Raw genomic sequence first — 22,743 nt, 5'->3', positions numbered from 1 at the left:
AAAAGCCAGGATATAGGACAAGGGATGGGATCTTGGATCCCATCTTGGATAACCACTGGTGGAGTACAAACACCAGCTTATTGATGGGTTGAATGGTCTGTTTCTGAGCTGTATATTCTAGAAATCTATCATTGTTGCTCAGGACATTCATGAATCGAATGTTTCACACAGTCACAAAGGGTTCAGCACCTCTTCCTACCATGCCGGGTGACCACTGGAAGAGGTGCAGAAATCCCCTGAAAGTGTGGCACTCATAAACTGGTTCTCTGTACTGAATACCGGTCTGGGTGATGACACCTCTGGGTAGGGGAGTCAAGAGCAAATGGATACACGGGGATGCCGTCAATGCAATTGTCATTGGGGACACAATGGTGAAAGGAGTAGATAGACGTTTCACCAAAAACATGACTCGCATGGTATGTTGCCTCCCTGGTGCCAAGGTTCAAGACATCACGGAAGGGGTGCAAACAGTTCTATAGGAGGAAGAAGAATATCCAGAAGTCGTGGTCCATGTTGGGATCCATGACATAGGGGAAAAAAGGACTGAGATCCTTCAGGAAGAGTATCAGAAGCTAGGGAAAAAGCTAAAGAGTAGGACTTCAAAGGTGGTAATCTCTGGATTACTCCCAGTGCCTCGTGCAAGTGAGTATCAAAACAGCAGGATCAAATACATGAATGCATGGCTGGAGAAATGGTGCAGAAAGGAGGGCTTCAGGTTCTTGGATCATTGGGACCAGTTCTGGGGCAGGTGGGACCTGTACAAGGGGGATGGGTTACACCTGAACAGGGCTGGAACCGAAGGTTTTAAGCTAATTTTGAGGGTGGAAGGGAATCAGGATGTAGCTTTGGAGAGTTACCTAAAGGGCTGGGAGAGACGAATAGCAATGTAATAAGGAGTATTCCAGAAAAAGGAGGGATTAGTCGGGGGAGAAATGCAGAGCAGACTCAGTTGGTCTTGGGAGTGCACATGTGTAAATGCATGGAGTGTGAAGAATAAGATTGGTGAGCTGCAGACTCAAGTTGCCACATGGGGTTATGATGTAGTGGCAATAACGAAAACCTGGCTCAAACAAGGGCAGGAACCAGAGCTGAATATTCCTTGCTACAATGTATTCAGGAGGGATAGGCAAGGAAAAGGAGTGGGGATGGCAATGTTGATTAAAGACACGGTTAGGGCCCTGAAAAGGGACAATGAGGATCCAAAAACAGAATCTATTTGGTTAGAGTTCAAGAGCAGAAAAGGAGCTGTTACTCTGTTAGGTGTATACTATATATCACCAAATAGTGGGAATGAGATAGACAAGCAAATCTGCAAGATAATGGGGTACTTCAATTATCCTAACATGGCAAAATAACAGTATAAAGGGCAAGGAGGGAGAAGGATTTGTTAGATCCGCGAATTATGTGTCTGTATCTGGAGAGAAAAAATCTGATACAAGTAAACTTAAGAAACAAAGAATGGGTTTTTATTTCTACTTGTATACAGGAGCACACAATTGTTCCCGTATACAAATAGGATCTAATGTCTCCCTGTCAGACAAAAGATCCTCTTCTTCGGTACCAATAAGTTTTATACAGGAGTACACAAAATACACAGAAGGGGTGTTTTTCCTTACAGACCAATCAGGTTTGCTGCATGCGTTTCCACACTTCTTGCTTCAGCTTGTTTCAACTGTACTAATCTTGCAGTTTTGCTAGAAGGCCATTTCTATGTTATCACCCGCCGTTCCTTACACTGTGGCCTTCAGATAACGGGATTCTACAATAACAAGTCTAACCTACTTACTTATGTCTGCTTAAAGGCGTTTACACAGCAATAGGCCAGGGCACAAGCTACGATATACAATTAAACATACCATAACATCTTTTTCCTCTATCATTCCCTCCTTTTTATGGTATTTTAAACTGATATTTATGTCCTTTTTCTGTGCATTACATGCAACCTTTAAGCATAACATCAGTAGTCTGATCCTTCTGCAAGTACAGGTTTTAGATCAGACCCATCACAGGTGCTTATAGTTTACTCATTCTGCAGAAAACGTTTTCCCAGGTGCATATCATGCATTCCTCCAGTGCCTTCTTCAAGCTAAGGTTGTCCTCACTCGTCATCATAAATGTGGCGGCAGGAATCATCTTAGAAATAGTACTCCGAATAAGGGGAATAATACAACAGCAGCACAGCATGAGAACAACTATTACTATTAACAGGTACATACCTAATTTCCATAGCCAAGCTCCCCATCCCCATTGAGAAAGCCACTTACTAAGCCAATCAGAGGGTCTCTGAGGTTCCTTGGTGGCAGACCGCATGTGAGAGATGACATTGTCAAATTTTGATGGCCATCGGGAATAAAGAAACAGCAACTGGTCCCGAGCATTTTGCAAACACCTCCTTTCTCAGGCGTAAGCATGTCTATTATCAGATGATGTTGTATGATTGCCTTGTGCATGGCTCCCATTTCCCATCTATCACTGCTTCTACCGTCTCATTAGCCATGGCATGTAACTGAGTCGCTAACCCATTAATTTTTGTCAAGGCACCAGCAGTGCCCACATTAGATATTCACATGCTTTACGGTGGACAGGGGAATAACGTGCAGGCGGGAACTCATTTGCTGACAAATCCAGCAGTGTTTTGTTTCAAGGCTTCCTGCCTGGAGGATCGAAAGTGCGTAAGCATGATTATCATTGCAAATGCTCAGGGCCCGAGTGGCCGATTGAATTTTTTGTTTATCCTCCTCCCCAGAGACTGCCATTTCCTCAATCAATTCTTCCTCCTCAGAGGTGGGAACTTTTGTGACTTCTGTAATTTTTGATTGTTGGGAATTGAGGACATTGATTAAATTTTTTTGGTATAAATCCCCATAAGGTCTTTCTATACCACACCACCAGGTGCCTGCATCCGAATCAGACAGCTGTGTTATCTGAACTCTTGCCCCATCACTGTTTTCTATCTTTGAAATTGAGAACCGAGACCCAATCGAGTGGCCTCGGCGTGTATTGGCCACTACCGAGTGCCAATTGTAGGGGCCACACGGATGTTTGCAGAAATACTTTTCATCACGCTGGTGGCGGAAGTGAACTTTAGTTTTACTCGGATCCCTGTAGGGCCTAGGGTTGCAGTCGAAGGAGATGGTGCTCCCTTTTTCCCCTGAGACATGCTTATCTTCGTTTGCTAGGACAAGACTTCCCACTCCTGTTAATAATAATAATGTAAACATGGCGGGAATTGGGCAGTTACCTGATACCCGCAGTGTTTTCTTGAGTCTTCACTGGGTTGAAGTGAGCATATCCTAGTGCATACACCCCCCTTTGTAACCAGACTTTAACACTTACGTGGTATTTTCCTGTCCAATTCCCTCTGTTACCTTTTTACAATGTGTCAAATGTATCCAAGTAGTTCTTTCTGCAATTTTAACAGCGGTGGTGGGAGTAGTCAGGAGGACTTGAAACGGTCCCTTCCATTTAGGGTGATGCCAGGTCTTTCTTTTTACGTCTTTAATCAGGATCCAGTCTCCCGGTTGCAGCGAGGGGACCAACGATGTCTCGGTGATAGTCTGAGGGGGTAGAATATTAAGCATTTCTTTTTTATTAGATAGCATGTTTCCCATGTAGTCGGCAGGACATGCTTCTTTTAACTACCCCTCGTTGTCTCCCAACTGGGGAATGCGATAGGATTTTCCCTGTACTATCTCGAATGGTGATAGTGGTTTATTCCCTCGGACAATGCGCATGCTAGTAAGTGCCAATGGCAGGCAGGCTACCCATCCCTTGCCTGTTTCCTGCATTGCCTTTTTTAATTTATTCTTAAGTGTACCGTTATGTCTCTCCACTAATCCGGCCGATTGAGGGTGGTAAGCGCAGTGCTTTTTCAGTTTTATGCCTAATTGTTTTCCGACGTGATCAAGGACTGCATTTCGAAACTCGGGTCCATTATCACTATATAGGACTTGAGGTATTCCCCACCTCGGTATTATCTCGCGGCATAATATTTTTGCTACCGTTAGTGCGTCTATTTTTGCGGTGGGGAATGCCTCCACCCACCCTGAGAATGGGCATATCATTACCAAACAATGCTGCTTTCCCTCACTTGGCGTCAAGTGAATGAAATCCATCATCCAAATGAGCAAATGGCTCTGAGGGGGGGGGGGGGGGGATTTGTCCTTTTGGGCATTTTACTCCTCCCTGTGGGTTGTTTTGTAGACATGTAAGGCACTTTTTACAAAAAATGTTTTTGTATAGGATGAGAATCCGAAGGTTGTATATCTACCATTTATCATCGATACTATCCCCCCTTTTGAGATGTGACATTTACCATGGCTCAATTCCGCCGCAGTAGGGAAAAGTGCTTTGGGTAGCACGGGTAGTCGATTGGACCCAACCCAGATTCCTGTGTCTGTCATCTTACATCCCTGGTTTTTCCAGCACCGCTTTTCGAGTGCCGTAGACTCAGTTTGCATATCCTTGACCATCGTGCAATCTATATGTATTTCCTCTGAGCTATGTAAAATTAGCTGTCCTTCTGCCGCTTAGTCCGCGGTTTGGGAGCGTCAAGGATAGCTAATTTCCTATCGGGTAACAATGCTCTTCCCTCCCCTGATATGAGGTGACCCAAGTACTTGACTTTCCGTTGGTACAATTGTAATTTACTTCTGCTAACCTTATGTCCTTGTTCTCCCAAAAATTTTAGGCAAGCGAGCGTTCGAACAGACAAGTTTGTCTATTAGGGGAACAAAGCATTATACCATCCACATATAACAAGAGCTGGCTGCCCTTGGGAGGGTCGAATTTAGCCAGGTTGCTTTCCATACATTGCGAGAATATTGCTGGTGATTCAACATAGCCCTGAGGACAGCGGGTATATGTATACTTTTTCCCCAGGAAGGTAAAAGCAAACCAAAACTGGGAATCTTTTTGGATTGGTATTGAGAAAAATGCATTGGTCAAGTCAATAACTGAAAACCATTTTGCATCCTTGCGCATATCATTTAAGAGCGTGCTGGGATCGGGTACTACAGGAGCCCTTGCTATTACTGCTTTGTTTACTGCTTGGATGTCCTGTACCAATCACCACCCGACGGAGGGAGGGACCTTCTTTACTGGAAAGAGTGGGGTGTTACAAAGGGAATCAGGACACGGAACAATGACCCCTTTTTCTTTTAATTCTTCAATAATGGGTTTAATTCCTTCACGTGCTTCCGGCGAGATGGGATACTGTCTTTGGTATGGTCTGAAGGTGCTTTTAGGGTTAATTTTAATGGGCTCTACTCCCTGCATTAACCCAACATCCGCCGGACCCTGTGACCACAAAGATTCTGGGATTTGGTTTAACGCTTTTTCCAAATCTGCACTGAGCCCGATTAGTCACGGTCTCGCAGGGGGTCCTCTCATGAATCTTGCCCGTATACAATGAGCCACCCAATTCAGTTGTCTGGAGAATACTTTTCCCTTTTCTGAATACCAGATAGCTGGTTTTCCTATCTCCTTCCAATCAGTCAGCCTCCTTCCCTTATAGATACATACTCCCACATTTTCCCATTCCTCCCCAACGGCTTTAGCCACTGAAACATGGGGAAAAGTTTCATTTTTATAATTTAACTCATCCTCGGGCTGCAGAGCGACCAAACATCCCATTGTGGAATCGTTCCAGAAAATTGTTTTCGAGGTAATCCGAGTAGGGCTTTTTAATTTATCTAATCCAAACTTCTTTCTCCACATGAATTCTGGTTTCCCGCTCCCCGTAACTACGGCCTCCATACGTCGGCCATTAGGAGACAATTCCACTTCCTCTACTCGCTTACAACACGTACAACAACCCTCTTTACCATTTCTATTGCCCATGTTTAATTGTATTTGACTTATCTCAATCAGACACTCGTTATTCGCATATATATATATTTGTTTCGGGTAGTCCCGTCACTCACCCACTCTCCCGGTTTGCCCCCAGACCGGCTCCACCACTCACCCCACTTGTACGTCGAGGACGACTTTCTCTCAGGGGGATCCTCACCGATTTGAGGCTGTAGAGTGTTCGAGCAAATTATCCCAGATAATTCTTATATACGGCCTTTCGATCCTTCTCGATCTAGGTCCGCCCAGCGGCGGGTTGTCCCTGACAACTCACGTATACAACTACTGGTCTGGCGGGTTTACTGTAGGGTGCGATGAGATGTTGGGATCCCGGACGAGCCCCCAATTGTTAGATCCGCGAATTATGTGTCTGTATCTGGAGAGAAAAAATCTGATACAAGTAAACTTAAGAAACAAAGAATGGGTTTTTATTTCTACTTGTATACAGGAGCACACAATTTTTCCCGTATACAAATAGGATCTAATGTCTCCCTGTCAGACAAAAGATCCTCTTCTTCGGTACCAATAAGTTTTATACAGGAGTACACAAAATACACAGAAGGGGTGTTTTTCCTTACAGACCAATCAGGTTTGCTGCATGCATTCCCGCACTTCTTGCTTCAGCTTGTTTCAACTGTACTAATCTTGCAGTTTTGCTAGAAGGCCATTTCTATGTTATCACCCGCCGTTCCTTACACTGTGGCCTTCAGATAACGGGATTCTACAATAACAAGTCTAACCTACTTACTTATGTCTGCTTAAAGGCGTTTACACAGCAATAGGCCAGGGCACAAGCTACGATATACAATTAAACATACCATAACATCTTTTTCCTCTATCAGATTCCTGAAATGTGTGCAGGATAACTTTCTGGATCACTATTTTCCAGCCCAAAGAGGAAGGAAGCAGTGCTGGATCTAGTTCTGGAGAATGAAATGGGGAAAGTGGAGCAGGTTTCAGTAGGGAACATCTGGACAACAGTGATCACAACATTATTAGGTTTAGAGTACTTATGGAAAGGGACAAGGAACAATCAAAGGTGAAGATACTCAACTGGAAGAGGGATAATTTCAGTGACTTAAAAAGGGACCTAGCCAAGGTGGACCGGAAAGAAAGATTGGCAGGTAAAACAGCTAACGAGCATTGGGAAGTCTTCAAGGAAGAAATAGTTCGGGGACAGAACAAATACATTCCCACAAAGGGGAAAGGTAGGGTATCCAAAGCTCTCCGGATGAAAAGGGAAATTGGGATTAAAATAAAACAGAAATGTGAAGCTTACGATAAATGTCAGATCCAAAATACAGAAGATAATCAAATAGAATATAGAAAGTACAGAGGAGATCTGAAAAAGGAAATAAGGACAAAGGGATTGTATGAGAAAAGATTAGTGGGTAGCATAAAAGGGAAACCTAATAATAATCCTTGCATTTGATATAGCGCTTTTCACGTCGGGAGGACGTCCCAAAGCGCTTCACAGAATATACTGTAAAGTGAATTGACTGTATATTTGTGGGCGAACGCGGCAGCCAATTGCGCACAGCAATGTCCCACAAACAGTCGTAGATTGAAAATGACCAATTTATTATTGTTTTGGGTTTTGGAGGGATTATTATTAGGCTCTGTGTGGAGTAAGGAAACTTGCCCAAGTTTCGCCCTGCCTGGAATTGAACTCAGGTCTCTCACTTGCAAAGCGAGTGCTCTAACCACTGAGCTACAGGACTAAGGTATTTTATAAGCATATAAAGAATAAAAGGTAGAATAACTAGGTAGCAGAGTGAGCTCTCAGGATGATGCAAAAAGATTGCAACAAGATATAGATAGGCTAGGGGAGTGGGCAAGTAGGTGGCAGATGGAATTCAACGTTAGCAAGTGCGAAATTATTCACCTAGGTAGCAAGAATAAAAGAACAGATTATTTTCTGGAAGGGGAGAAGTTAGATAGTGTTAGTATTCAAAGGGATTTGGGTGTCCTTGTACACCAGTCCCAAAAAGTTAGTTTGCAGGTGCAGCAAGCAACTAAGAAGGCGAACGGCATGTTAGCGTTCATTTCGAAAGGTTTAGAATATAAAAGTAGGGAAGTCTTGCTGCAACTGTGAGACCGCACCTAGAGTATTGTGTGCAGTTTTGGTCTCCTTATTTAAAAAAGGACATACTTGCCCTAGAGGGGGTGCAGCGTAGATTCACTCGGTTAGTTCCTGGGATGAGGGGACTGACCTATGAGAATAGGCTGAATAAACTAGGGCTGTATTCTCTAGAGTACAGAAGAATTAGGGGGGATCTTATTGAAACTTATAAGATTCTTAAAGGGCTGGATAAAGTAGACACAGAGGGACTGTTTCCCCTGGTAGGAGAATCTATAACCAGGGGTCACAGTCTTAAAATTAAGGGTCAGCCTCTCAGAACAGAGTTGAGGAAACATTTCTTCACTCAGAGGGTAGTGAACTTATGGAATTCACTACCCCAGAAGGCTGTAGATGCTCAGTCTTTGAACATTTTCAAGGCTGAGACTGATAGATTCTTGAAAAATAGAGGGATTAGGGGATAAGGGTATAGGGCAGGTAATCAGAGTTAGGTGAGAAGATCAGCCATGATCTTATTGAATGGCGGAGCAGGCACGAAGGGCCGAATGGCCTACTCCTGCTCCTGATTCTTATGTTATGTTCTTATGTAGAATGGGTCCAATTAGGGATCAAAGAGGAAATCTTCTTGTGGAGGCAGAGGACATGGCTGACGTACTGAATGAATACTTTGCATCAGTCTTTACAAAGGAAGAGGATGCAGCCAATGTCATGGTATTGGAGGAGAGGGTAGAGAAATTGGATAAGATAAGAATAAACCAAGAGGAGGTACTAATAAAGTTGTCGGTGCTCAAGATAGATAAGTCACCCAGTCCAGACAGGATACATCCTAGGTTACTGAGGGAAGTAAGGATGGAAATAACAGGCTCTGGTCACAATCTTCCTTGCACACCGCGGTGGTACTAGAGAACTGGAGGGTTTCAAATGTTACTTCTCTGTCCAAAAAGGGGCAGGAGGATAAACCCAGGAACTACAGCCAGTCAGCCTATCGTAAGTAGTTGGGAAACTTCTAGAGACTATAATACGGGACAAAATAATTTTTCACTTAGAAAAATATGGGTTTAATAAAGGACAGCCAACACAAATTTGTTAAAGGCAAATCATGTCTAACAAACCTGAGAGAGTTTTTTGATGAAGTAACGGAGAGGGCAGGTGAAGGTAGTGCAATTGATGTAGTTTATATGGATTTTCAAAAGACCTTTGATAAAATGCCACATAAGAGACGTGTAAGCAAAATAGAAGCCCACGGTATTAAAGGGACAGTGGCAGCATGGATACAGAACTGGCTGGGAGACAGAGAGCAGAGAGTGGTGGTGAATGGTTTTTTTGATTGGAGGGAAATGCAGTGGTGTGCCCCAGGGGTCAGTATTGGGACCATTGCTGTTTTTGATCTATATAAATGACCTGGACTTCGATATCCGGAGTACAATTTCAAGTTTGCAGATGATAGTAAGATAGGAAAAGTAGTAAACAGTGAGGAGGATAGTAGCAGACTGCACCAGGAGATCGACAGATTGGTAAAATGGGCAGGTATGTGGCAGATGAAGTTTAATGTGGATAAATGCGAAGTGATGCATTTTGGAAGGAAGAATGAGGAGAGGCAATATAAGCTAGATGTTAGAATTTTAAATGGGGTGAAGAAACAGAGATACCTGGGGGTTAATATAAGTAAATCTTTGAAGATGGCAAGACAAGAGGATAAAGCTGTTAAAAAAGCATATCGGATACTTGGCTTTATAAATAGGGGCATAGAATACAAAAGTCAGGAAGTTATGAAGAACCTTTATAACACACTGGTTAAACCTCAGCTGGAGTACTATGTTCAGTTCTGGGCACTACACTTTAGGAAGGATGTCAAGGCATTGGAGAGGGTGCAAAGGAGATTTACCCGAATGGTACCAGGAATGAGGGACTTCAGTTATCAGGAGAGGCTGGAAAAGCTAGGATTATTGTCCTTGGAGCAGAGAAAGTTAAGAAGAGAGTTAATAGAAGTTTTCAAAATTATGAGAGGATTTGATAGGGTGGCCAAGAAGTAACTATTTCTGCTGGCGGGTGTGTCGGTAACCTGAAGACACCGATTTAAAATAGTTGTCAAAAGAAACAGGGGAGATGAAGAAATTTTTTCACACAGTGAGTTGTTTGGATCTGGAATGCATTGCCTGAAAGTCTGGTGGAAGCCAATTCGATACCAATTTTTAATAGAGAAGTAGACAATTGTTTGGGCAGGACAAGTTTGCAGGGCTTTTGGGAGAAAGCGGAGGACTGGGATTAATTTGGATAGGTCTTTTCAAAGAGCCGGCACAGACACGATGGGCCAAATGGCCTCCTTCTGTGCTGTATAATTCTGTGATTCTATGACATCAGGAGAAAAGGCAGACGGGACCTCGCTGCAACGTGTCGTCCAAAGGACATGTCCAACAATAAAGTGCTCCCCGAACATTGCACTGGTGCAACAGCCTGGACTATGAGCTCAAAGTCCCTGACATGGAACTTGAACAACAACCTTCCAACCTAGAGGCTATAAACTGAGCCAAGCTGAGGAATAACTTGAGGCACACATGAGAAATGGCTGGCTGTTCATTCACTGTCGGCTGGTATTGTGGATTTAATCCTCTCCTGTGTGAATGAACACTGTACATTGGATTGAGATGTTCAGTCACAGCTCTGGTTATCTCTTCCTCAGTGTCACAGGCTGCAGTCTTCATCTGCTCTTTGAACTGCCAAACGATGCAACTAGCTTTTGTTCACTTGGAGATTGTAATATTTTGGTCTGAGTGCTGCCATGGTCACAGAAATAGTTGCCAGTAACACTGTGCTGAGTTCTCAGCTCATTTCAAAACAATAACTAGTTTGACTGTGCTCTTTTTTGTTTTCTCTTTCTTTAGCACACCTAATCCCCATTTGACGTTAACCCAGTTTGAGAGCCGTCTTAAAGAAAAGGTGAGGTATTGGCAGTATAGTGGATCAAAACTTCTATTTTGTCTGATTCCCCATCCCCCCATCCTTGCCCCCACAGCCATTCCACTTTCCTCCATCTTGCTTGGCAGGTGGAGAGGTAAGTTGGCCTCCTCTGGACTGAGCTGTCTGCAAGGTGACGTGACTCAATAGAATGTCGGATTCTAGTTCCTTTTTTAAAAGCTGTTATGGATTACACGTGTTTATTCATTCGTTCTACATCTCGATCAGCCCTGTGTGGTTCTCCTAACCCAGAGAGTCCCATCAGCACTTCACATGCAGACTTTCTCTTGAATCACACAGATGGCAACGAATTTAAAAAACATTATCAGAACCTTCAGGTTATTCGATTACAATCGGGATCAGTCCATTAAACGCTACAGCGTTCGGAAAGTCCTTGAGAGCTTCTGTTTCACAATGACTGACGCTCAGTTTAACTGGTGAGTACAAGCAGCACAGGCTGGTCTGTGTGTGAGCAGGGAGAGGGCTATGTGTGTGTGAATAGGGAGAGGGCTGTGTGCGTGAGACCAGGGAGAGGGCTGTGTGTGAGCAGGGAGGGCTGTGTGTTGTGTGAGCAGGCTGTGTGTGCGTGTGAGCAGGGAGAGGGCTGTGTGTGTGTTTGTGAGCAGGGTGAGGGCTGTGTTTGTGAGCAGGGTGAGGGCTGTGTGTGTGAGCAGGGAGAAGGCATTGCGTGTGTGTGTGAGCAGGATGAGGACTGTGTGTGTATGCGCGCGAGTGTGTGCATGTGTGAGCAGGGTGAGGGCTGTGTGTGTTGTGTATGAGTAGGGTGAGGGCTGTGTGTGAGGATAGTCAGTCCATTACAGAATAAATCTTCTAGTCATTCCTATAATGTTGAAACATTTGAAAGAGCTTCACAGAGAATTGTAAAACCTGTAAAGTGTGTTTTGTGGACGAACGCAGCAGCCAGTTTGGGCTTTCAATGTCCTACAAACAGCTGGGAAGTGAATGAGCGATTGGTTTGGAGAATTGTCGGCCAGGACACTGGGGAGAAATTGTTTGTGGGCTTTTGCTGTTTGCAGATTGGCAGATGCGATTACTTAGAAATACAGCAATTTGCTGTGAAGCTCTTTGAGATGTTCTGACGCGACAGGCCCTGGATCAAATGCACAAAATATTTTGTTTGTTATGACTTTGTTGGCTACTTTTGACCATTCTCAGTATCTAGCTTTTATACTTCGGCAGGATTTGCCCTCGATCTACTTCCCATTCCGGCGGCAAACAGACAGTGAATTACCAGGAATTCCTGGAGAAGATGGGCTTTGCCTTCGATCCTCCCTGCAAACCCCCCCTGGAAGGTGTAGGGGAAGGTAGGGGCGCTGGCTCACTGAGCATCCGAGTGCACAAAGCCTGAGAGTGACATATGTGCTCACACCTGGCAGAGCCTGGGAGAGACGTGTGTGCTCACACCTGGCAGAGCCTGGGAGAGACGTGTGTGCTCACACCTGGCAGAGCCTGGGAGAGACGTGTGTGCTCACACCTGGCAGAGCCTGGGAGAGACGTGTGTGCTCACACTTGGCAGAGCCTGGGAGTGACGTGTGTGCTCACACCTGGCAGAGCCTGGGAGTGATGTGTGTGCTCACACCTCACGGGGCCTGGGATTGACATGTGTGCTCACACCTGGTAGATCATGGGAGTGACGTTTGCTCACACCTGGCGGGGCCTGGGAGTGACTTGTGTGCTCACATCTGGCAGAGCATGGGAGTGACGGTCTTGCCCAGTGTTGTCTGTTCTTCTGTGACATATGATGTAGGAGACGGGAACAGAAACTGTGTGTGAGGGCTGTTACTGTGATACATGATGCGGCGCCAGTGTGTGTGGGTACAGAGACCAAATTGATTCTTTTCCCTTTTGCCAGTGCTCAATTGGGAAATTCCGCTCCAGGAGCAGAAGCAACAGCTGGACACCTGCGAGGCCTTCATTCAGGAGGAAAAGGCCAACATGAAGGGGTTAACCATTAATGAGCTTGAAACGCAGTTTCGAAAAAAGGTGCCTTTTTCCACGGCCAGTTAGAGTGTATGGCCGTTTGAGTCGTTGGTTTGAGGTGGAAAGTAACAGGTTGATTTTGTGTTCCGCCGTTCCCCCTTCTACTCCCCACTCTCTGCTATTTCCAATCAATTATTCTCTCCTCCCGTCCTCCTCGCCTTTTCACTCTTCTCGACCGTATCCCTCTGCTCCAGCCTGGGCATCCTCCGCCAGGCCCATCATGGCTCTTGGCGATGATTGTCCCAAAACAGCCACCCCAATTGCCCCATCATCCACTCTCCCAACACAGCCGCCTCCCCCACCTCCAAAAGGCATCCACTTGGCTACATCCTCCTCCCCTAAGTCCCATTCTACACCCCCCAGACCGTTTACACTACCCCGTTCTTCTGTCACGATCCCTATCATTCCCCCCTCTCTACACTCCTTTGACCCAATTACTCCCCCCACCCCTTCAACAACCATCTCCCAAATGAAGCCCACCATCTTCTGACTCAACCCTCTGCCGACCCAGCTGCTGACCACTCAACTCCCCAACCTCTCCCCGCTGCTGGCCGATACAGTCAACCAGTCGCTCTCCTCAGGCTCTGTTCCTCTTCCCCCTGAAAACCATTGTCATCACTCTTTCTGTGATCATGTTTCCTTGTGCCTCTTTGTTCTCCAGGATCTCTCTGCCTCATTCGACACACTCGATCACGCCATGCACATCCACTGCCTCTCCTCATCCATATCAGTGGAACTGCACTAATCTGGTTCGAGTCCTACCTAACAAACTGCCTTCACTTTGTCTCTTCCAGCGGCCCCCTCCTCTTTTTCATCTATATGCTCCCTCTTGGCGATGTCATCCACATACACGGGGTGAACTTTCACATAATAATAATATAATAATAATAATCCTTGCATTTGATATAGTGCTTTTCACGTCAGGAGGATGTCCCAAAGCGCTTCACAGAACACACTGTAAAGTGAATTGACTGTATATTTGTGGGCGAACGCGGCAGCCAATTGCGCACAGCAATGTCCCACAAACATTCGTAGATTGAAAATGACCATTTTATTATTGTTTTTGGTTTTGGAGGGATTATTATTAGTCGTGTGGAGTAAGGAAACTTGCCCAAGGTTTCGCCCTCTGCCTGGAATTGAACTCAGGTCTCTCGCTTGCAAAGCGAGTGCTCTAACCACTGAGCTACAGGACTCCACGACTCCATGTATGCGGATGGCACACAAATCTATTTCTCCTCCTCCAGCTGCGACTCCAGGTCTGCCAGTGTTCTGCCAGCGTGTCTAGCAGACATCAAGGCCTGGATGAGTACAAACTGTAAATGTCAACAAGAGGTTACCATGCTCTTTGGCTCCATTACACTATTGGTTGCCGTGCTTTCAGCCATTACACCCCGAAACTCTGGACCACTCTTTTTCTATCTATCCCCTTGCACTTTTCTTCTCTATCTTCAGGTTGTGCCTGAAGACCTTCCTCTTCAACCATGCCTAAGGTCACCTCCTCCCTCTCCCCGGCTTGGTGTTGTGCTCTGCCGCAGTCAAGCACTCGGGGACGCTACCCTGCATGAGGGGCACCATATGTTTTTATTGGCTGCATTTAGGAAATAAGGAGCAAAAGGAGGCCATTTCAGCCCATCGAATCGCCCCATTGCAGAGCCATGTATCACAGCCTCCACTGCTCTTACCCTCTCATTAAATCACTTATTGTCTTTATTCCTCAATTGTCTCCCAATCTGGAAACAGATTGTCTCCCTATCAAATGTCTCCCTATTATTGCTCCCGGTCCTAGATATTTACAATGAGTCATTGATAAATAATAATCCTTACATTTGGTATAGTGCCTTTCACGGCAAGAAGACATCCCAAAGTGCATCACAGGATTTACTGTAAAGTGGATTGACTGTTTTGTGGCACATCTGGCCCTTAATTTGCACTTAGCAATATCCCACAAAAAGCCATGAAATGAATGATCAATTTTATATAAGGGATTGTCAGCCAGTCACACGGCAGTCAATTGTGCACAACAATGACCCACAAACAATCATGGAGTGAGTGACCAAATGTTTTATTTGGGTGATTTGTTGGCCAGGACACCAGGAGAAACTCCCTTCTCTTTTTGAATAGTGCCTTTTGATCATTAACATCCATCTTGAACAGGCAGATGGGACCTTGGTTTAATGTTTCATCCAAAGGATGGCACCTCCGACAATGAAGTGATCCCCCCAGTACTGCATTGGATTGTCAGCTTAGAATGTATGATTCCAAGTCCGTATGTGGGGCCTTGAACCCACAACCTTCTGACTTAGAGATGAGAGTGCGACCGACTGATCCAGGCTGACACAAATAGTTATATCTAGATGGGGAAGGAGGGAGTTAACCCTGAGCTGCTATCAGCTCTTGACTGTTATGATCATATTTCTGGTAGGTGTGATAACTCGCACTGTGATTATAACTATTATAATTACTGCCCTTTCCCCCCACCCCAACATCCAGGTGGAGCGATACCTTGCTAGTCCTATTCCTAGCTCCATTCCATCTGCACGGAATTGGATTATGGCGTTCCCAGGGATGGACGCGTCGCACTTCCCATTTCCAACTATTTGCCAATCCAGACGGTGAATTAAGCTCTGAAACCTAGAAAAATGCTAGCGCAGAAGATGGCTATTTGGCCGTTGGGGTATTCCTGCTGTTGCCAACTCCCCTTCACCTCTTTCCTGTTGGATTAACAGATGCGGAGTGACTGCAAGTACCTGTCTCAAGCGTTCCTGTCTTTTGACTCGACAAGAACTGGCTTCATCCCATTGGAAGATTTCAAATCAATTTTGAGCAGCTTTGTCTTCCCCATGAACCACCAGATCTTCCACACTTTGATGACCAAGTAAGAATTTGGGATAAAGCAAGTTGCAGACCCTTTTTAACCAGTCAGAGCCCGAAGCGCTCTAAAATTTTTCTCTATTATTTCAATACTTTCTGTAAGTACAAAGCCATCAATGTCAGACACATTAGCTGTGAATGGGGTGACAACCACAGTCACAGCTGTCCAGCTCGCTCAGTGATGGCCTCTGGGGTAAAACACCCTGAAATGAGCCACCATGGCAATATGACGACATCAGAGCATTTGTTTGCTCCCCAACCCACTACCGGCTGCCTCCGCTCGACTGGCTCCAGTCTCCTGCTTGTCCCTTGTGCCCTCTGTTCTACCATCGGCTCACGCTTTCAGCCATTACTTCCCGAAACTCTGGAATGCTCTTCCTCTATCCCTCCACCTTGCCGCCACCATCTGCATATTCGGGTCGTACCTGAAGACCTTCCTGACTGTTTCCTCACCTGCTCCCTCCCCTCGGCTTGGCGTTGTGCATTGTCACTGTGAAGCGTAAGGGCCTCTATATAAATGAAAATTGTTGTCTCTCACTGTGTGTGTGTGTTTCTCTCTTTCTCATTGTGTGTGTGTGCGTGTCTCACTGTGTATGTGTCTCTCACATATGTTTCTTACGCTATGTGTGTTATTCTCTCAATGTGTACGTATGTCACTCTTGTCAGCCATGAGACAGCTTCCTGATGGGGCAAGCTTGTGGTCACCTGACTCACACAGTGATTGGTGCTCAACTGATGCTGTCTCTTATGCTCTGTGTCTTGTGGTTCAGGTTCGATGTTAAAACAACTGGTAAAATAGAGTGGCAACAATTTTTGGCTAAGTTTGAAGATCCGGCGAACACTTACAAGACGTCCCTAGCCACCTCCCCAGCACGCAGGTATGCTCAGCCTGGCAGCGAAATAAGCTTCATCACGGGGCTTTTGAGGCTAGTGTTCTTCAGACACTGGTGGGGCTGGAGGGATTTCAGATACTGGCTGGGGGAACAGGAGGTAGAAGACACTGGCTGGTGAGAGGGGGTTAAAGAGTTAGATGATACTTGGTGGGGGTGGAGAGGTGGGTTAGAGGACATACTGTGTCTCATAGTGTATTGAGAAAAGAAGAGTGCATGCACTGTGCAGGGGAGAGCACTCCTGTAATGTGGTTAACAAGTGAGAGAACTCGCCTCGCAAGTGAGAGGTCCCGGGTTTGATTCCGGGCGGGGCAAAAGCTTAGTCAAGTTTCCTTATCTACATAATAATAATAATAATAATCCTTGCATTTGATATAGCGCTTTTCAGGTCGGGAGGACGTCCCAAAGCGCTTCACAGAACACACCGTAAAGTGAATTGACTGTATATTTGTGGGCGAACGCGGCAGCCAATTGCGCACAGCAATGTCCCACAAACAGTCTGTTTACTAAGCAGTAAGTAGGAACTCGGTTGTTATTTGATTGGGGGATCGCTTTCCAGGGGTAATGAAGCCCTTTGACACGTCTCAACAATGCGATGAGGCGCTAAATGAAATGCAAGGATTATTATTATTAGCAGACAGTACAGAGTATTGCCATTGTCTTCAAAATGTAGTATCCAAAAATACTTGCAAAAGAATATCTCTTAAAAAAAATGTTACTGCACCAGAATAACACAAGAACAGCTGATGCAAACGAGAAATAAAATGGTTAGCTTTTGTTTGGGAGCAGCAGTTTTTAGGTGAGGAGAAGTTAGCACTATGTCTGGGCCAGAGATTCTCCTGGGTATTAGACTTAACTCTTCAGATATCTAAAATAACAAAAATAATTGACAGGTTAGAGAGTGGTAGAGCTAGAGGGATTGTTACAAGGGACAGAGCCTTATATTCAGAGCTAAGGTCGGGAACCGTAACCTCACACAGAGAGCATTGTGAGGATGTGAAACATTCGGCCCCAGAAAGCTGTGGAGACACAATCAATAGGGATGTTGATAAGGTGTCAGCTTGGCTCAATTGGTGACACTCACTGAATCAGAGGTTATGGATTCAAACCCCACATTGGGACTGTGCACTCACAGTCCAGGCTGACACTCCAGTGGAGTGCTGGGGGAGCGCAGTATTGTTGGGTGCTGTCCTTTGGATGAGACATTAAACTCAAGTGCCATCTGTGCCAGTTCAGGTGAATGTTACAAATCCCGTGGTACTATTGAAAAAGAGAAGGGTGTTTCTCCGGTGTCCTGGCCAACAATCCCTCAAATAAAACTTCATTCACTCCGTGACTCCCTACAATGCACGTTGTTTTGATTGGCCAAAACGTGCACAAGAGCAGGTTGGCAAAAGGAATTCCTGCACCCAGCCATTTCTCTACCCCTCCAAATCCTGCAGACAAGCCAGGCTGTCAACAATGTGAAATCTTTAGGAACACAGTGTATAAATCAAACAAAGCTAACAACATAGGAGGAGGCCATCAGACCAATGCAGGAGGGAATAGCCTCAGATAAAATCCCTCATTCGTTTCCTGGCTGAGTGTGGATGTTCCTGTGCACAAATTGGCTTCCCCGTTCATCTGCAAAATACAATCACTAAACTTTATGGTAAATCCTGTGAAGCGCTTTGAGACATCTCAGCAGCATGAAAGGCAGCTTTACCAAATGCTGGGATTATTATTATAATAAGATTTGTGGTGGTCTCCATTCCCGGGTGCTCAAGGATTCCAGTGCGGATTGAAGCTAGTTGTTAAATTTCAGCCTAAGGTCTCTGTTCCCTAATAGCCATCCCAATCCATTCAGCTGTTGCCCCTTTATCCTATCACAGAAACACTCCTGTTGGAGGCTCCGGTGGAAACCTCGTGAATGCGAGCAGTGTTCTCCAGGAGCTGCGGAAAAATTTCCGGGAGCAACAACCTGGACTGCGGAGAGTACTTGAAGTATCAGAGAGTGTGAGTCACAATGTTTGCCATGATGGACACCTCCAAACCCACACTGCCTGGAACCGCCCCAATCATGATATACAGAACCTAGCACATTGTGGGTCTGTGTCAGTCTCTCACAATCAAATTGTTCACCTGAGTGTGTATCTCTCTCTCTCTCACTCTCTCTCTCTCTCTCTGTATCTCGCATTCTCTCATCTAAAGTCAGCTGGGTTGCAGGGTAGTGATGGTGGGGGTTGCTGGGGATGCTCAGTTCAGTTTGAAGACGATCATGTTTCCCTGGAGGATGTGGTGGCTGGCTCAGGTTGAGTGGGTTTGCAGTGAGGAAAGTGTTTGTATTTGTAACAGTCGAGACATTAAAATGCATCATCAGGAGCAGAACGCCTTCACCAACTGGCAAAGCTTCCTGCAGCTCCTCAACGCCACGGCCCAAACTGTGCATTTAGAGTACTTGCTGCTCCCCTCCGTCTCTTACTGATCCAAATGAGAACAGTGATGTGAATAATTCCAACACAGGGTTAGAGCACAGTTCCAACTGTGTGGATGGCATGCATGTGCTTTTAAGTGCTCTGAGATGCTACCCACATGCTTGAAGGCCACTGTATAAATGCAGCTTGTTCATCATCAGCCTCATGGCCTTGGGGAGGCACAGGCTCAGTTCGAAACCTTGAGCAATGATGAGACCAGTCGGGGTCTTTAGTCTTAACAAGAAAGGACTCGGAGGGGATCTTATTACAGACATTCAGATATAGCATTTTAAATGGGAATGGCAAAGTAAACCCCCCAAAATACTTGGATACACTGAGCAAATAGAATGGACCAGGGTGAGAAATAGATCATGATCCTCTCCCTACCCCTAGCTCCTCCCACACCCTTATTCTTATACTTACCCTCTCCCTCACCCTTACCCTCTCCTTCACCCTTACCCCCTCCCTTACGCTCACCTTCTCCCTTATCCTCAGCCTTACCCTCTCACTCACCCTCTCACTCACCCTCTCCCTTACCCTCTCACTCACCCTCTCACTCACCCTCTCACTCACCCTCTCACTCACCCTCTCTCTTACCCTGACCCTCTCCTTTTACCCTTATCCTATCCCTTACCATGACCCTCTCCCTTACCCTTACCCTCTCCCTTACCCCTATCCTCTCCCGTACCCTCACCCTCTCCCGCACCCTCTGCCTTACCCTCACCCTCTCCCTTATCCTGTTTCTCTGCCTCTCACTCTCTCTCCCTGTCTCTCTACCTCTCGCTCCCTCTCCTGTCTCTCTCCCTCCCCTCGCCCTCTCATGTCTCTCTGCCTTTCCCTCCTGTGTCTTTCCTTTCCCTGCCCGTCTCCCTCCTCTATTTCTCTCCCTTCCCTTTGTCTCTCCTCCCTCTGTGTCTCTCTCCCTCCACTGACTCTCTCCCTCTCAACAAGAACAAAATTACATTTCTATAACGCCTTTCACGTTCGGAGGACGTCCCAAAGCGCTCTCATGTCTACCTACCTCTCCCTCCTCTGCCCCTCTCTCTCCTCTGCCCCCCTCCTTCCCCTGTCCCTCTCTTTCCCTCCTGCCTCTCTGCCTCTCCCTTCTGTCTCTTTGCCTCCCCGCCCCTCTCCCTCCTGTCTCTCTGCCTCCCCTGCCCCTCTCCGTCTTCCTCCCGTTTCTCTCCCTCTCCTTCCCGTCTCTCTCCATCCCCTGTCCTCCCCTTCTCATGTATCTCTGCCTCCTGTCTCTCTCTCTTCCCTGTCTCTCACCATCTCCTGTTTCTCTGCCTTTCCCTCTGCCTTACCCTCTACCTTACCCTCACCCTCTGCCTTACCCTCACCCTTTCCCGGTGCCTTAACCTCATCCTTTGCTTTACCCTCAACCTTCTCCCTTACCATTCACCCTATCACTCCCTTTCCCTCCCTTACCCTCTCCCTTATTCTCACCCTCTCCCTTACCCTCTCACTCCCTTCTCCCTCACCCTTTCACTCCCTTCTCCCTTACCCCCTCCCTTACTCCCACCCTCTCCCTCCCTACTCCCTTACCATCACCCTCTCCCTTACCCTCTCACTCCCCTCTCCCTTGCCATCTCCCCTACCCTCTACCTTACCATCACCCTCTCACTCTACCCTCCCTCATCCTTTCCCTTACCCTCTCTTACCCTCTCCCACATCCTCTGCTGTCTCTCTACCTCCCCTCTCCTTCTACGTCATCCTCTCCCTAACCTGTCTCCTTCTGCCGCTCCCGTCTTTCTCCCTCTCCTATCTCTCTCCCTCCACCGTCTCTCTTCCTTACCTGTCTCACTCCTTCCACTGTCTCTCTTCCTCTTTCTCCACCATCTCACTTGCCCCGTCCCTCGCCCCTCTCCCTCGCCCCTCTCACCATCCCTCTCCCTCAACCCTCACCTGTCTCTCCCCCTCCCCTCCTCCCTATCTCTCTCCCTCCAACCCCTGTCCCTCTCCCTTCCCTCACTCTCTCCCTTGTCTCTCTCCCTCCCCTGTCTCTCTCCCTCCCCTCTCTAACTGCCCTGTCTCTCTCCCCCTCCCCTGTCTCTCTCCATCTCCTGTCTCTCCGCCTCCCCTGTCTCTCCGCCTCCCGTCTCTCCTCCTCCCCTGTCTCTCCCCCTCCCTGTGTCTCTCCTTCCCTTATCCATCTCCTGTCTATCTGCCTCTCCCTTACCCTCTCACTCCCCTTTCCCTTACTCTTTCCTCCCTTACCCTCACCTCTCCTCCCTGACCCTTTCCCTCCCTGCGCCCTTACCATCACCCTCTACCTCACCCTGACCATCACCCGCTAACTCCCCTCTCCCTCACACTTACTATCACATGCTCCCTTACCCTCTTCCTCCCCTATATCTCACCTCTCCCTCAATCTGCCTCTCCCTTACCCTCTCGCTCATCCTCTCTTGTCTCTCTATCTCCTCTTCTCCTTCTACCTCACTCTTTTCCTCTCCCTAACCTGTCTCCCTCGGCCTCTCCCTTGTCTCTCTGTCCCTTGCCTGTCTCTTTCTCCCTTCTGTCTCTCGCCCTCCCCGGCCCCTGCTTCTCGCCCTCCCCTGTCTGTCTCGCCCTCCCCTATCCCTCTGCTCACTCCCTTGTCTCTATGCCTCTCCCTCCCCTTTCTCTTTCCTGTCTCTTTCCCGTCCCTCTCCCTCCCTTCTCGCTGCCTCTCCCTCCCTTCTCGCTGCCTCTCCCTCCCCGGTCTCGCTGCCTCCCTCCCTCCCCGGTCTCGCTGCCTCCCTCCCTCCCCGGTCTCGCTGCCTCCCTCCCTCCCCGGTCTCGCTGCCTCCCTCCCTCCCCGGTCTCGCTGCCTCCCTCCCTCCCCGGTCTCGCTGCCTCCCTCCCTCCCCGGTCTCGCTGCCTCCCTCCCTCCCCGGTCTCGCTGCCTCGCACCCCTGTCTCTCTCCCTCTCTCGCTGCTGTCTCTCTCCCTCCCCTCCCCCTTCTCCCTCCCCTGTTTCTCTCCCTCCTCTGTCTCTGTCTCTCTCCCTCTCCTGTCTCTCTGCCTCTCCCTCCTGTCTCTCTGCCTCTCCCTTTGCCTCATCCTCTCCTTCTCTTCACTCTGTTCCTCTTCCCATCCTGACCAGGTGGAGGAAATGCTGAGGGACAAAATCACAGGAAACTGGAAAGCCGTGCACCAGGCACTACGTGATGTTGATTCCAAAGCCACGGGTCTGATGAGCTTTGAGAACCTGCGAGGTGTCCTGCACACTCACTGCCTCCCCATCTCTGACCAGCACCTTCAGAAGTAGGTAACTGAGACTGATCCCTAACATGACTAGACATGTGGTGCTGAGTATGCAAGTAAGGGGGTCTCAACCTGTCATGTCAGCTCTCCCCTAGTGCTCTGGTGGATAGGTATAATGTGTGAAGCGGGACTGTCCCAAGCCATCCAGGAAGCTCCCACATTTGGGCTGTACTGGTGACTTATCTTAAGCAGGTGTGGATTCCCCCATTTCTCTGCAAATGGAAGTAACCATGAAATGCAGCGCTGTCCAGCTGGGATGTTCGGTCCCCTTCTCCGACCCTTCCTCCCCCCGCAGTCACTGCTGCAGGAAATGTCCAAGTCACCCTCTGCCCCCCCAAAAACACTTTACGACAACCCTGACTGGTCCCAAACACTCGAGCGCAGGGGGTATAGA

The 22,743-nt window shown here is 47.2% G+C and overlaps 1 protein-coding gene and 1 long non-coding RNA gene across 3 annotated transcripts in view; one reads left to right on the top strand and one right to left on the bottom strand.

Annotated features, from left to right (window-relative positions):
* efcab6 (EF-hand calcium binding domain 6) overlaps positions 1-22,743 on the top strand; it is a 71,880-nt gene that overhangs the window by 11,241 nt on the left and 37,896 nt on the right. For both annotated transcript variants that reach the window (XM_042335110.1, XM_042335109.1), the window contains exons 4-11: positions 10,813-10,867; positions 11,186-11,322; positions 12,086-12,210; positions 12,759-12,889; positions 15,613-15,761; positions 16,528-16,635; positions 18,519-18,642; positions 22,189-22,349. In XM_042335110.1, the coding sequence (XP_042191044.1) occupies positions 10,813-10,867; positions 11,186-11,322; positions 12,086-12,210; positions 12,759-12,889; positions 15,613-15,761; positions 16,528-16,635; positions 18,519-18,642; positions 22,189-22,349 (990 nt within the window). The remainder of the gene's footprint in view (positions 1-10,812; positions 10,868-11,185; positions 11,323-12,085; positions 12,211-12,758; positions 12,890-15,612; positions 15,762-16,527; positions 16,636-18,518; positions 18,643-22,188; positions 22,350-22,743) is intronic.
* LOC121849185 lies at positions 3,370-6,704 on the bottom strand. Its single transcript, XR_006085137.1, has 2 exons — positions 5,925-6,704; positions 3,370-3,557 (listed from the first exon to the last, which is right to left on the bottom strand). It is a non-coding gene; the product is annotated as an uncharacterized LOC121849185 (long non-coding RNA).

The sequence above is a fragment of the Callorhinchus milii genome, unplaced genomic scaffold (genome assembly GCF_018977255.1).
Source record: "Callorhinchus milii isolate IMCB2004 unplaced genomic scaffold, IMCB_Cmil_1.0 Scaffold5, whole genome shotgun sequence".
Classification (NCBI taxonomy): domain Eukaryota; kingdom Metazoa; phylum Chordata; class Chondrichthyes; order Chimaeriformes; family Callorhinchidae; genus Callorhinchus; species Callorhinchus milii.
Note: the sequence above shows the minus strand (reverse complement) of the source record. Positions and strands in the feature narration are given on the sequence as shown.